At 39.6% G+C, this 14,087-nt stretch overlaps 1 protein-coding gene across 11 annotated transcripts in view; it reads right to left on the bottom strand.

Moving 5' to 3' along the window:
- Magi2 (membrane associated guanylate kinase, WW and PDZ domain containing 2) overlaps positions 1-12,435 on the bottom strand; it is a 1,425,274-nt gene extending 1,412,839 nt beyond the window's left edge. For 4 of the 11 annotated variants that reach the window (XM_037204334.1, XM_037204333.1, XM_037204332.1 and 1 more), the window contains exon 1: positions 11,355-12,433. In XM_037204334.1, the coding sequence (XP_037060229.1) occupies positions 11,355-11,655 (301 nt within the window). In that variant the 5' untranslated portion in view covers positions 11,656-12,433. Of the gene's footprint in view, positions 1-11,354 lie in introns of all 11 variants that reach the window. The other 7 variants (XM_037204337.1, XM_037204338.1, XM_037204340.1 and 4 more) reach the window with 4 other exon arrangements.
- Positions 12,436-14,087: the final 1,652 nt, after the last annotated feature.

The following is a 14,087-nucleotide window of genomic DNA, read 5'->3' as shown; positions in this document are numbered from 1 at the left end:
ACCGCCCGGCAGAACTGTGTACTCTTAACTATTACACTACAATATGAAGTGCTTCCAAAGTGATCAACACTCATGAGCCTTCATGGCATCACTAGCATGGTTTCTGCCACAGAAGCCTAAGGACATACCTATGAACAAAGATTGGCACTACTCAAACTGTGTCTATGATGCTGAGTACTAAGGAATCCTGGTCTATTCTCTTCTCAAACACAAGCTATTTTTTCCACTATTGTTCTGATAATATCGTGAAAGACACCTTTACAAGATGAACAACTCTTTTCTTGATATCTTTGAACTCAAGTGGCACAACATGTGCCACAGATTGAACACCTCAAGTGTATAGCTGTCTTAATTATGTTTTTATTAATCTATAGTCTCTAGCTTGGTGCCTGCCAAAAAGCAGGCTACCAAAAACAGTTTGTGAATATTCAGGAAATGAATTCTAGTCCTAAATATATGGAGTTCGAACAGTTTGATGAGTCAGTTTATAATTACATACATTCCCGGATCAATGGCCCATACACTTGTAAACAGTTATATAATTCGAAAATATCTCAAGTTGGATTTGGCATGCATTGTTGGTATATTTTTGCAGCTGATTTACTTTCTTGAATATGTTCCACTTCAGATAAGGGTAAAACAAATTTGTATTCCTCATTTTTATTTCAAGATGATGAAGTTTCTTAGGTTTAAAACAGAAACAGAATTGAGTAAGGTAATGGAGAAATACCCAGAATTTGGCTGAGCTGATAAAGTGACAAAATGCATTTTGATATATTTTCCAAAGTTTTGGTTTTGAAAGATCATCAACTGTGCTTACCTCCCAAAATGAAGCTTGGAATTCAATATATATCTTATATTAATATAAACTAGAATGATTTGGCCTACAGGTAGTAGAAAACTCAAGCTAAATGTCATAAACATCTTGTGTTTTGTAATATCAGAATTGGTTCTGAGAGAGGTTGAGTTATTGGTTCCTTATTCCCAAAGTACATCCAAGAGCCAGCGTAGTTTCACTGTTTTGCTGTTGTCTTCCCATTTACTACCAAGAGTTCTTCATAATCACAGGATGGCTGGCAGCTGCTTCTGGCGCAGCTTCCTTGTGCAAGAACTTTCAGCCAGAGGGGGGAGTAGTATTTTTTCTATTATCTTATTTTAAGAAGTAAGAAATTTCTCAGAAAGTCCCCTAAAGGAATTCATCTTACTTCTCACTACTTAGAACTGGATTACAAGCCATTTCCTAAGCCAATAACTGGTGAAACGATGGAAGTGCCTTGTCTGGATTAGACTAGTTGAGATTCATTCCCTTAAGTTGAAGACAATCTTATATGAAAGCACCAATCGGCACATCAGCATGTACATGTATACTCTTGAATAAAACTGACATCCTACCAGCAAGAACATGGGAGGAAGCAAAAAAGGAAGTCTATTCTATAGACATCCAACTCAAGGAAGTGTATTCTATAGCCATCCAATTCAAGGAAGTGTATTCTATAGAAATCCAACTTAAGGAAGTGTATTCTGTAGACATCCAACTCAAGGAAGTATGTTCTATAGACATCCAACTCAAAGAAGTGTATTCTATAGACATCCAACTCAAGGAAGTATATTCTATAGACAACCAACTCCAGAAAGTATATTCTGTAGACAATCAACTCCTTTAATAAATTTGTGGCTAAGCTGAAATTTAAAAGGTATTCAGTTCAAGCAAACTGCCTCTGTGATCAGTACTAAGAGAGTCAATGTTCATAAGAATAAAGGGTATCATATGATGCTTTCAACACAAGAGGATGGAGATGCTTCAAGTAAATGTCAAGGTTAGTTCATAGTTACTATATTGGAGCTGGATAGGAGCAAGGTGTGTGGTGTGCCACTGTGTGGATGTGAGAGAAGAGACTACAATGCACTGCACATTTCAAAAGGCCTCAAGAATGTATAAAGTTTACACTACAATATTTTTGAATATACAGATGTATCTAACCTGATTTAAACATTGCCCAATGTACTTGTATTAAAACATAATGGCATCACTTCAATATATACAATGTTTATGCTTAAGTTTGGAAATAGAGAGAGGAGATTTGTGAGAAAATTCAAAATGACATTTTCTTGTTCTATTACAGTGACTGAAGGAATTGCCAAAGATATCATAAATTGTGAACATTTTAATAGTTAATCTTGAGTAGGTATACTGTAACAAGTTCATAAACAGTAAATTAATTTCCTACAAGGAAATGGTTTCACACTTAAAATATTAATGTAAGATAAAGTAGCACTGTCTTTATTTCATGGCAAAAAATTTTAGCATTCTTGATAATTAAAGTTTTTCTTTTGTTTTAAATTTTAAGTGTTAATATTTTGGGGATAAAATATAGAAATTTGGCATAATTTCATTTTAATCAATTATATCTTTAAATTTTCAATATGCTACATATTTATATTACAGGATACAAATCTCTTATTTATCTCTGAAATATTTAAACCAATTAAAATTATATACTATGCAAATATATTATCCAGTTCATGAACAAGCATACCCTTAACTGTTTATGTCTTTGTTGGCATTAATGTTAAGATGCTATCTGGTGTTTTTTACATAGCTCACTATCTACTTTTTGATACAAAGACAAATGTAACTATTAAATTTGACTTGTTATAATTTCTAAAAACCTAACACATATTATAGAACTACAAATATTTGATTTCTTCTCTTGTTATGGTCAGCTACTATCAGATTTACAATTTTGCTCACACTTGAAATTGGTCTGTTCTTGGAACTCTTTCCCACCTATTAGGTTGCCTTGTCCAGCCTCAATATGAGGGCTTTTGCCTTGTCTTACTGTATCTTGTTTAGTCTGATTTGGCTGTTGTCTCTTAGAGGTCTGCTCTTTTTTGAAGAGGAAATGGAAGGAAGCAGATCTTGGGGATAGGTAGCTTGGGGAGAGCTGGAAGGAGGGGAAAATGTGGTCAGGATGTACTGTATGAGAGCAGGATCTATTTTCAATAAAAATCAAAAAATAAAAAAGAAAGAAAATTAAGTCACTAAGACTGTATGCTCACACACACAAATTCTTTATTTTACAAATTCTTTAAACACGGGTGACCGAGTCCTTCGTATTTGTGTATGGCCATACACATGTATATCTCATGTGTCCCATGAAGCAGAGCACACTTCAGTTCACTGGGGTAATGTCTACACTGAAGAGAAAGAGAGCATAGACTCTTTCAAGCAGCAAAGACGGGGATCCAGCTACAAGGATGAGGAATGTTTCAAAGAAAATGGTCACAAAGTGCATTTTGTTGTATTCACTTTAGATACATAAGACCATCTTTGACAGCATTCTTGTTCCTCCAGAAGGAAGATCAACTTCCTTCTGTTTAGTTAACACAGTACTCCCTTTGGTACCAGATTTTGCTACAAAGACAGGATTAGAATTATCTTTACCCAGTATGCTTTTAGAAAAGAACCAAGCTGTTTGGAAGGGTTCAGTAATGCTTTAAGCCTAACCAGTTGTTATTTTTTTTCAAGAAACTTTGTGTAGTAAAATGATGCTTTATCATTACAGTGTGGACTACAAGGAAAGGCAAACCATACTGGGACACGGGAAATTTCAAATATAAAATTTTCTCATGCTTCAATTCCAGCTAATCAGATTTTAATCAGCTTAGTATGTTGCTAGGTTAATCTGTGTGTTTCTAGCACTAGTCTCAATGGTATGCATAAGTGTATACCAGCTAAATAAGTACCTCTCTATGCATGTCAACGTAAACTATTAGGATAAGCAATACAACTCATATTTAAAATGAGAATTAAGTACTAACATAAAATTACCTTTTGCAATTAATATTTCCCTCAATTCTCTGTAACTGACTTAGTGATTGTGTGGAGTATAAAGTTTTTGTACTGTCCTTTATCCATGGTAGTTCAGTGTACGATTTAGGAAACATGTTTTTTAAAACACCTAGTAACGAAATGTCATGTAAAAAAGTATTCAATTAAGTGTTTTTCATTAAACACCTTTTCTTCCTGATATTTCACAGTATTGCTTTACAAAAATCCTTGTTATTTAAGAAAATTTATGTAATTTAATATATATTTCTTTCATTAAAAGACATCAAGCATCAAGAAATTTTTCCAAAAAAATTTATAATTAGGAGTATCACTATAGACAGAATTTTTTACTTTGTAGATAAGACTTAAATTGCTTTCATAGATATGTGTATTACTATTGGATATAATTATGAATTGTTATGGTTCTGGTAGTGTTTTTTTGAGTAAAATAACTTTAAATGACACAAAAGCTCAATGCAGTTCATGTAACACAAAAAATAGAAAATATATTTTCCAAGGTAGAGAAAGCCATTTAATAATTATTAGAATATCTTAAAAAAGTCCAGTAACTTCTTTAAAATTTTTCCTAATGGGCCTTAGAGAAGGCTCTATTGGATGCCACTGGTGTAGCATAATTAGTAGTCAAAGAAAAAAACCTGAACTGTTTATTCCATACTACGTAAAATAGTCAAAACTATAAGCTAAGCCAAAACTAAAGTTTTAAAGTCATAAAAGATTTATCCTTACAACTCTGTCACAAGAGTTATTTAAATGTCAATGATTTGCCACAATGTAAACAACTTTGGTAATTGTCTATGACATGATCATTGTACAACAGTGCCCAGAAGATACATGTCCCTTTCAGCTCTTCAGTTAACTGGCCTTAGTACTGATGGATTTACCACTAAATTCTCTGTGTGACATAGTTCATTTTCATCAAAGGAAAATATCATCACTTATTGGAGACAAAAGAGGAAAAGTTGAGGCTAAAATATGAGTGACAAAACTAAGAAAGCTGTAAGACTGTGTTATCTGCTTCTTGTCATGATAAGAAGTCAAGCTGAGGCTAAGGGAGATTTTAAAAATCAATATTTGACACTAAAACTATTGTGAAGGTTAACTCAAGTAGTGGGAAGGTCACCAGAGTATGACCCACAGAGATATTGTGGCTATGATCATCTTTAGTAACATTTGCCTATGTTGAGGTACTGTCATTGTTACAAACGCATTGTGTATTTTGTTCTGGATTTGATATAATTCTCTGTTATACAGTGTTGACTATGACCACTTATTCTGTTTTATTATAGCTCCTCTTGAAAAGAAACTTAATTTTTAGCTATGAAGTAAAAGTTCCACTAACAATATGATCTATCTGGTTAGCATGTTGTTTAAGAAGCATAAATATATTTTTAAACTAAATGCATCTCAGTATGATTTCATTGCTTGTCAAAATTATAGTAAACACTTCAATATGCTCTAGCTTTTTAAGGAGGAAAGATATGTACAGAAGGACATAATTTAGTGGACAAAAATAAGTTCTACTTAAAGCAATAACTCTCAACCTCTGGGTCACACCTCCTTTGGGGGTCAAAGACCCTTTCACAGGGGTCACATAAGACCATCAGAAAACACAGATATTTGCATTATGCTTCATATCAATAGCAAGATTACAGTTATGAAGTAGCAATGAAAATAATTTTATGGTTGGGGGTCACCACAACATGAGAAAATGTGTTAAAGGGTTGCATCCTTAGGAAGGTTGAGAAACACTGTTCTAAAGCCTAAGTATAAAAGAACAAATCCTTACAAATAAAGATATCTTACTTTTAAAAGGTAAAAACATGTCCCACTGATTTAATGGCAACATTCATCAAATAAATAATTAAAAAAAAGAATTTATTCTAAAAAAACACTAAGTCTGCAAGTTACTTTTACACTTATCAATTAGACATTAGTTACTTTTTGTGGTGATATTTTATTTGTGTTGAAATGTGGTGTTATTTTATTTGTATGTTAATAAATAAAGCATGCCTGGAGATCAGAGGTCATAGCCAGCCGTAAACAAAAGTTAGGTGGTGGCAGCACACGCCCTTAATCGGATCACATGGCAGGCAGAGTCTCTGTGTGATCAAGGACACAGCCAAGCATGGTGACACACACCTTTAATCCCAGTACCAACCATAGAGACCTGGAGGTCTGTATAGACAGGCAGTGACGAGGAAGTGATGTGGCTGGGCTTAGAGCCAATGAGAAGGCAGAACAGCAAGGCAATAAAGGTACAGATGAGACAGGAAAAAGCTGGTTTGGTTCTCTTGGGGGCAGTGTGGTGAGCTAAGTTTAGTTTGGTGGCTATCACTATTGCTCTGATCTCTATGGCTGTATTTGGCTTTTTTTTTAATTTACTAAGACTGTTTAGATATTCGTCTACAATTTTTCATTTTCATTTCCACATCTAATCACAGTTAAGAGAAAAATATCTTGAAACCTAGAACTAGAAAGAGGGCTCAGCAATTCAGAAGCCATGCTGCCCTTGAAGAGGACCCATGTTTAATTCTCAGCAGCCCACAACTGCCTGGAACTCCAGCTCCAGGGGCCTCCAACATCGTTGGCCTACACTGGCATTTGAACTCCCTTGCGCGCACGCGCACACACACACACACACACACACACACACACACGCACACACACAATTAAAAAAAACTGTTAGAATATCTTGAAGATTAAAAGTGATGAAAATAGCTCAAAATGGCCAATAGGTTTAGAATGAGATTTGCTAAAATTTACATAATGCTTACTACCTGCAAACCAAGGCATTATTTATATGTGTAACTTAGCTAATGATTATTGGCAATGCTGGGGCTAGAATCCAAGATCTTACACACGACAGAGAGTAATTCCAGTAGCTTACACTCCCAGCATTCATTTCATATCCTTAAGAAACTGCTACTTACCCATTTAGGAAACTTGTTCATATAACTGTCATGAAAAGCATTCTCAGGATTCAAAGCCAGATAATCTACAAGGAAGATCACACATTTTACAACTACTGTCTCCCACTTCCTAAGGGAAATGATGCCACCAGGTCCGCTACGCATTTGAAAGTCATTGTTTAAACTGCAAGCAATAAGAGATGTCATTTGTGCAAACTTTTTTCTCATTATGAAAGTGAATGTGTTGAGTTTCCAGCAACTAAAAAGGAAACTGAGCATAATGAATGTGCCAAAAAAAATTTACACAGTGTAAATGTTAAGAGCAGAAATGGTGGCACTTTAGATTCTTCAGCTGGCATTTCACCCCAAGACTATTCTCATTCAAAGCAAACACGTGAGAAAAGTGAATACTCATGTTTAACATTCAAGGTCATGCCATTTAAATAGTAAAAAACTGTCTACAGAGAGTCAAAAACCACAGTGGCATCTTTCATAACTCTGCTTAAGCAGAATTCTTTATTAACCAATGTTCTTCTAAAATAGTTATGATAAAGACATGTGAATACAGCTCAATAACAGGCCATTTGTTGAGCACATAGAAGGCCCTGGGTTTGAACCCCACCACTAGATAAACATTAAACTCGTCAGTATATTAAAGCAATTTTATTATTTTTGAATAAAAAATACATATAACTCACATTCCACAGAATCAAATCAATTTTTACAGCAAAAAATATGACATACTTTGTATTTCACTTTCTAAAATTAAAGGCAGCATGGAAGTTTAACACGTGATATTAGCCTGAAGTTAGGGAAGAAGAAGGTGTGATTCTTAATAAATGTGAATCTATGTCTTTTGAAGGTGTCTTTGAAAGGAGCAAAAGGAGAGAGAGTGATGTAGATCTTGTCTAAAACTGAAGTTCAAAGGCTCTTAATAGTCCACCTTCCACATGGAAAGAATTACAAAAGTTTTTTTTTTTCCTTTTATTTTCCATTGTGAGATATTAAATGGGAAAATGTATCCAGCTATGTAGGTCCCTGTGTGGTCTGAGAGGCATCAGGAACCATAGCCCAAGGAATGTAGGACACGAATATGACAGTCTGTGTAACTGGCTGCTGTGAACTTTAGCAGCAAAGTTAAAAGAAAGAGAAAAAGAAAAGAACATTCACCACTTCAATTTGTATCTCAGAATCACCCAAGAAGCTCTCTTCACAGGGTCCTATGAAATAATGAGAACATAGGCAGCATGGCTCACTTATAATTAAGTTTCTTGGTAAGGAACATTTATTATAAACAAAAAGAATGGCTTACAAAATCAACAGAATATCACCAATAAATACAAATGGTATTTTTTTCCATAGAGTTTATTCTGTAGGTTAAAAGATGATGAAATAAAAAAGAGAAATCTGCTGAATTTTGTTGAAAAGTTTTTTCAATGGGTTTGAAGTCATTTAAGCAGTTCAGAAAAACAAACACCTGTCTTCTTTAGTATGCCTCAAAATATTAATTTCTCACTGTCCTTAAAAATTAGAATAATTAAAAACTAGGATGACTATAATGCAAAATTAGCCAAAAGTAAGTACACTCTGGATAATTACTTCAATTTATCTGAAGTATATTTTACTAGTGCTTTTATTATGCTTGTCTTCATTTCTAACAAAAATCTCCCTTAGTTTTGCTATAATCATGCATACAGTTTCTGTACAATGTCCCATATTTGACTAAGTATTTTAAAATCAATCTCATTAATATTAAAAAAAACCATCTCCAAACAAGTCATGTTTAAGTTCTCTGGCTATGCTATATTTTTTTCTTTTCCTTGTTTCTCTCCAGAAATATAACTACTGAGCCAAGAGCCTCTACCCAATTTTCAAACAAGTACAAACCTTACAAAACCCAAGAAACATTCTATAATGTTCTGAAATTTTCATTTAATCATAATTTCAATTAAATAAATTTAACCACCATTGATAAAAGAACAGTTTCATAAGAGAATATATGTAAATCACTACACTTAAAGAAATATACAAGAATATTATAGATTTTCCCAAATATTAATTAATTAAGCATTTATTATTTCTGTCCATTGTAATTCAGTAGATGAAACATTACAAATGTCTATCACTAGATACTCGGAGGCTGACAGAACAAAGGTTAATATATACTTTTCACTTAAGTATCTCACTTCATAAGATATGTTCCTTGGATCTGAAAATCTATTCTCTTCCTAACAAAACACAATGCAAAACTGAATGATCAGGATTGACAGTAACTAAGATCATGGCCAGGCAGGAGTCTGCTCCAATAGGTTTTTCTACTAAGGGAAACCTCAGCTTACAACATTGTTCATAGCTTTGCTCTGTTAGAGCTCATAATTCCCCAAGGTGAAGACTTTTCAAATTCACCATAGTTTCATCATGTGCATTAACACAGAATAGTCAGAATTTCATTTCTTATCTCAGATTCTCAATTTGCACAACTTTTATGCCCTCACTTTTCCAATGACTCTCTGGATTTCAATTACTAAATTTCTAATACTGGACCTTTCCTTCTTTGTGGGGAGGGGACACACATTGTTTAGTAGAATTAAAGTTGGTCAAATTCTACCTCAAGATACAGGCATCTGAATAAAATGTATCATTTAAGAAGAGAAGATCAATGGGAACTACTACAGAACAATCACTCTTGAGTAGACTTAGGCTGGTGAGACTACTCACCACCAAGGCTTATTTCCATCCCTGTGACCCACAGAGAAGTAGGGAAGAACTGATTTCCAAGGGTTTTCTCTTGACTTCTGTGACTTCTGTATGCACACAGTTAGCATATCCATACTCATATCTATAAATTATACATACATAAATAAAAAATAAATGTTTAAAAAGCATTAACTTTTGCAGTTACTTTCTATTACAAACACCAATACTGTTACCATAAAACCATGTGGTTGAATAATTATTGTGGATTTTTTGGACCCTAAACTTAAACTTTCACTTGTATCTATCGCTATTATGCACTATCCTATCCATATAAAATATGTTAGTATAACTCAATGAATTTGAGTTCAAATGACATGACACTGGAAAATTCCAGGATCCTCTACTGTCTACTGCATTTCCTTCCATGCCATACAATACTGCATGTTTACATTAGACCTCCTAAAATGATACATGATGAATACTGGAGAATCCCAGGAAGATGTTTTCTTCTGTGACAACTTAGCTTTAGAAAAGTTTATGAACCTTTTTTTCTCTCTCATTTGCTTTGAGACAAGCTTTGCCGGTGAAATTTATGCTGAAAAACAACTGCTTAAATAGTGTTTCTTCATAACTGGATCACAGCATTTAGTGGCAATTCAGAATACAGTGATACTCGGAATTTCAACGCTGGGGCAGGACAAAGTAACAACAGACAATAATTATTATACCAATAATGCTGATAAGTGTGAGACACATTTGTAGACCGTGCCACTCAGGAAACTGCATCACCACGTGTGGGAAACAAAGGCACACTACATTTTGTTGAAGGTGTCATCAAATAAAACTTTTATCTCCATCTTTCCTCCCTCAGGACCACAATTTTCTTTCAAGCAAAGACAGTGGACAGTTCAGCAAGATTCCAGTCTCTTTAAATCCACATCACAGCCCCGGAAGAAACTCATTAAAGCCAGGCTAGAAAACAGGGAGTCTGAGCTGTAACCAGCTTGCATCCTCATCCACCTCCATGCCACAAACACGCCCCCAGATCTGGAGCTAGAAGAGAGCCCAGCCACAAAGGAATTCCACTCAATGAGGAAATCCCAGTCAATGAAGAATCCTTTGGGGAACCCTTCTAAAGCTGCAGTCTGCCTCCCCTCCAACACTAGCGAGCTCTGAGAGCTCCCAGCTTCTTAGGCTCTGCTCCTCCTCCCGCCTGCTGGCTAGGGGCGATCTCTAGGGTTAGTCAGTCCGCACGTGACTCTCAGTGCCCACATGACATGACCATGGGCGGGGGAGAAGGACTGGGGAGTGAAGCAGGGAAAAAGTTACTGAACACTGGTCAAAGCAGCCAAAGCAATATGTCCCTTTCCTTCCTGGCCAGCCAGTGTTCAGAGATCCCTAGGGAGCTGCTGGGGACCAAGAAGTCTCCAGACCAGCTTTGGATATACTCCAAGCGTTCTCCACTTGCCCCAGGGCTCAGAGCTTCTCCCAAACCCTGTAATGACACCTCTGCACCTCAAGTTGCTCCATCCTCCCTTCTCCTTCCCCTCCTGACTCCTTCCTTCCCCGAAAGCTCTATATCCACTGTGGGCGATGCCACTGACGCACATTCTATTTGGCCCAGGAGCTCTGAGGAGGTCAGACAAGGCCAAGCACCTTCTAAAGGCGAGGATCCAACTACACAAACTAAGTTGCTTGCCACGCTGCCATTTGGCTTAGCCCGCCGACCAGCCCCCTGCCCCGGTCCCACTAATGCTCCCTTCACAGTTATAGTGCTCTCTGGACCCCACCCCGCGGTGGCGCAACATACACCCCACACGCGCGCCCACCCTCTCCTTGCCCTCCCCACGCAGGGGTCCCACCGCCGGGCAAAGCACCGGGCAAGCTGCGCTCACCTTGCTTGACACACTTGAGCCGGAGGGGGTCCTTGCAGTGTTTGATCACGGCTAGAACGTCCCTGATGGTGAGCCCCGCCACGGGGGTCTCGTTCACCTCCAGCAGCAGCTCCTCGGATACCAACTTGCTGCCGCTTTCATAGGCCACCTTGCCCGGCTTCACCTCCCCCAGGTAGGGGAACTGTCCGTTTTCGGCGCCCCCCTTCAGTTCAAAGCCCAGCTGGCCCTCCGGGTTCCTGCCAATGACACTCTCGTGGACTTTGCTAGTCCAGTGGCTTTTCTTTTTCAAGCTTTTGGACATGGCAGTAGGGTGAGTCGCCTCAGTTCCTGAGGGTCCTTTGGGGAAGAGGGGTTGGGAGTCAAAATCGGGATGGAGGACCCAGGGGGCCAAGGGACGAGGGTGGCAGACTTTGCCTGTCTCCCCTCTGCTCCGCGCTTTCCCTCTTCTTTGGATGGAGTGTGGCGGAGGAAGGGGGAGGATGAGAGGGACGGCTGGGCAGAGGTAGGAGAGCTTGGGTGAGGTTGTGCTGTCCCTTGAATGACACTCAAGGCTGTGGCCCCGCAGCGGAGGAAGCTGTGGTGGCGTTGGCGGCGTTAGCGGCGGCGGCGGCGGCTGAGCCAGCGCGAGCAGTGGCCGAGCTGGTGAGCGGGTGGCGTGGGGGTGGGGAGAAGGGTAAGGATGCCGGGGGCCACTCCTGCGTGCTGCGAGTGGGAGCGCGCGCGCGCTCGCCGGCCTCTGTGTTGTTAGCCGATATCCATGGCAGCTGCAGTGGCAGCGGCGGGGAGCGCGTGTGTGTGCGCGTGTACTAGTTGTACTGTACTGGCAGGATGCGAGCGGGCGGGGAGGGGGATGCGAGCCCAGGGAGGAGGCGCGCGCACCGGGTGGAGCGCCAGGGAGGGCTTCGCCGCCGTCTCCCTCCCTCCGCGGCTTGACCCGGTAGTGAAGGCGGAGAGAGAGAGAGGCAGGCCCCGGCCGCCCCGCAGCCTGCGGGAGGAGGCGGGAGCCGGGAAGGAGGGGAGCCGAGGCCCCGCGTGGGGAGGCCGGCGAGAAGGGCCCGGAGCCCAGGCTGGACCTGCCTGCCTTCAGCTTCCCTGTGAGCCCGGCTGCTCGCCCTCAGGACACCTCGACTGGTTCACACTCCAGAACGGATGAAGCAGAAATCCAGGGACCCGATGGCAAGCCCGGCGCCTGGTGGCCCATCTGCGGCGGCGCCTGCCTGCTGGGGCTCCATCCCGTCACCGGAAAGCTGGAGTTCCAGGTTCTAGCATGGGACTGCAGAGGGCCTGGCAGCCAGAGCTAGACTTCCCTGTTGTCTCACTTCACTTTTACAGTCTTACATTCCTAGCAAAGTTCTCCGAAGTCCCCCTCCGAGGAGGGAAAGTTAGAGGAAGGAATCTGGTTGTCCTGGCAGCAGGAAGAAGGTGAAGCAGCGGCTGCAGACCAAGGCCACGAGTCCCCTGGGAAAGAAACTGAAGAGGGTGGAGCGGGGCAGGATAAACAGCAACTGCCCTGGTTGAAAAGTGGCGAGGGTCGATGAGCGGAGCGGTTGAAAAGATAATTGGAGTGAGAACCTAGCCATAGAAATGGAAGGTTTAACCTGGACAGGAGTCAAGCTTGTACCTGGGGACTAAGCCTTAATATAATCTTCGGACAAGCACCCCCCACTACAGAAAAGGCAAGAGAGCTCTTGGTGGGACATGAACTCAGCTCACTGTACCCCATCTATCTCCTTTCCTTTCTCCAAATTTACAGCCAGGGAGAAATCTAAACAAGGCACAGAGCACAAGAGCTGCTGACTTGCCCTGTGAAACCTTGAGTGATCTTCTTAAGTTCCTGTAGCTTAAATTCCATTTGCTTAACTTTGAAATAATATGTTTCAGACAAAGAAAAAAAATACAGTCATTCACCCACTCATCTTTGTAAATCAGAGCATGGAAATCAGCAGCAGTTAAGATGTCTGGGATGGAGTGTGGGAGGAAAGCCGTACAGCTTAAAAGGCTTAGACGACCCAAACAGAAATTCAGGGCTTGGAATCCAGGCTCTGCTGCTTCTCAGGAGTGCAGTATTTAGCAAACTGTTCGACCTTTCTCGGTTTGCTTCTTTTTAAATATGATTAACAATCTTAATTGGGGCATGATGCAGTGAGGAGAAAATCAGGAGAAGCATGTACAGCGCTTGCCTGGCTCAGCTTGCTGGACTGTGAATAGCCATTTCCTGACTCTTTCCTTCACTCACTTTTTTTTTTTCCTGGTGGAGAGGACAGCAGATTGCATCAGAATTGAAGATCTTTAAAAAGGATAAATCTGATTAATGTGGTGTCTTTTTCCACTTGAGAAAGTGGATCTCCAGTAAGTTGGCCGTGACTATTAGGACGATCCAGTCTTGGCCTTAGGAAGTGCTCAGGAGTCTCTGAGATTGCCAGCAAAAGCCCAGTCTCACCCAACTCAGCAGAGATTATAAAAACACCATTCTAAGTGGAAACCGATAGTGAGCAGAATGTGCATTTGCTTAACACCAGTTACAAATTACCATAACCGTGTAGGCTAATATTTAATGTTCTAATTGTATATTACCTGTTCTTCTGTTATGTTTATATTATGTGCTTCTTTACAGGTGACGAAAAGGAGGCACACAGAGATGGAGTTTACAAAGTTATGTTTAAATTGTGTACACAGTTTTGCATCTAACTAATGTAACAGTAATACCATCCATTGGGAACCTCTAGCCTGTCT

This window comes from Peromyscus leucopus, chromosome 3, assembly GCF_004664715.2.
Source record: "Peromyscus leucopus breed LL Stock chromosome 3, UCI_PerLeu_2.1, whole genome shotgun sequence".
In the NCBI taxonomy this organism is placed as follows: domain Eukaryota; kingdom Metazoa; phylum Chordata; class Mammalia; order Rodentia; family Cricetidae; genus Peromyscus; species Peromyscus leucopus.
Note: the sequence above shows the minus strand (reverse complement) of the source record. Positions and strands in the feature narration are given on the sequence as shown.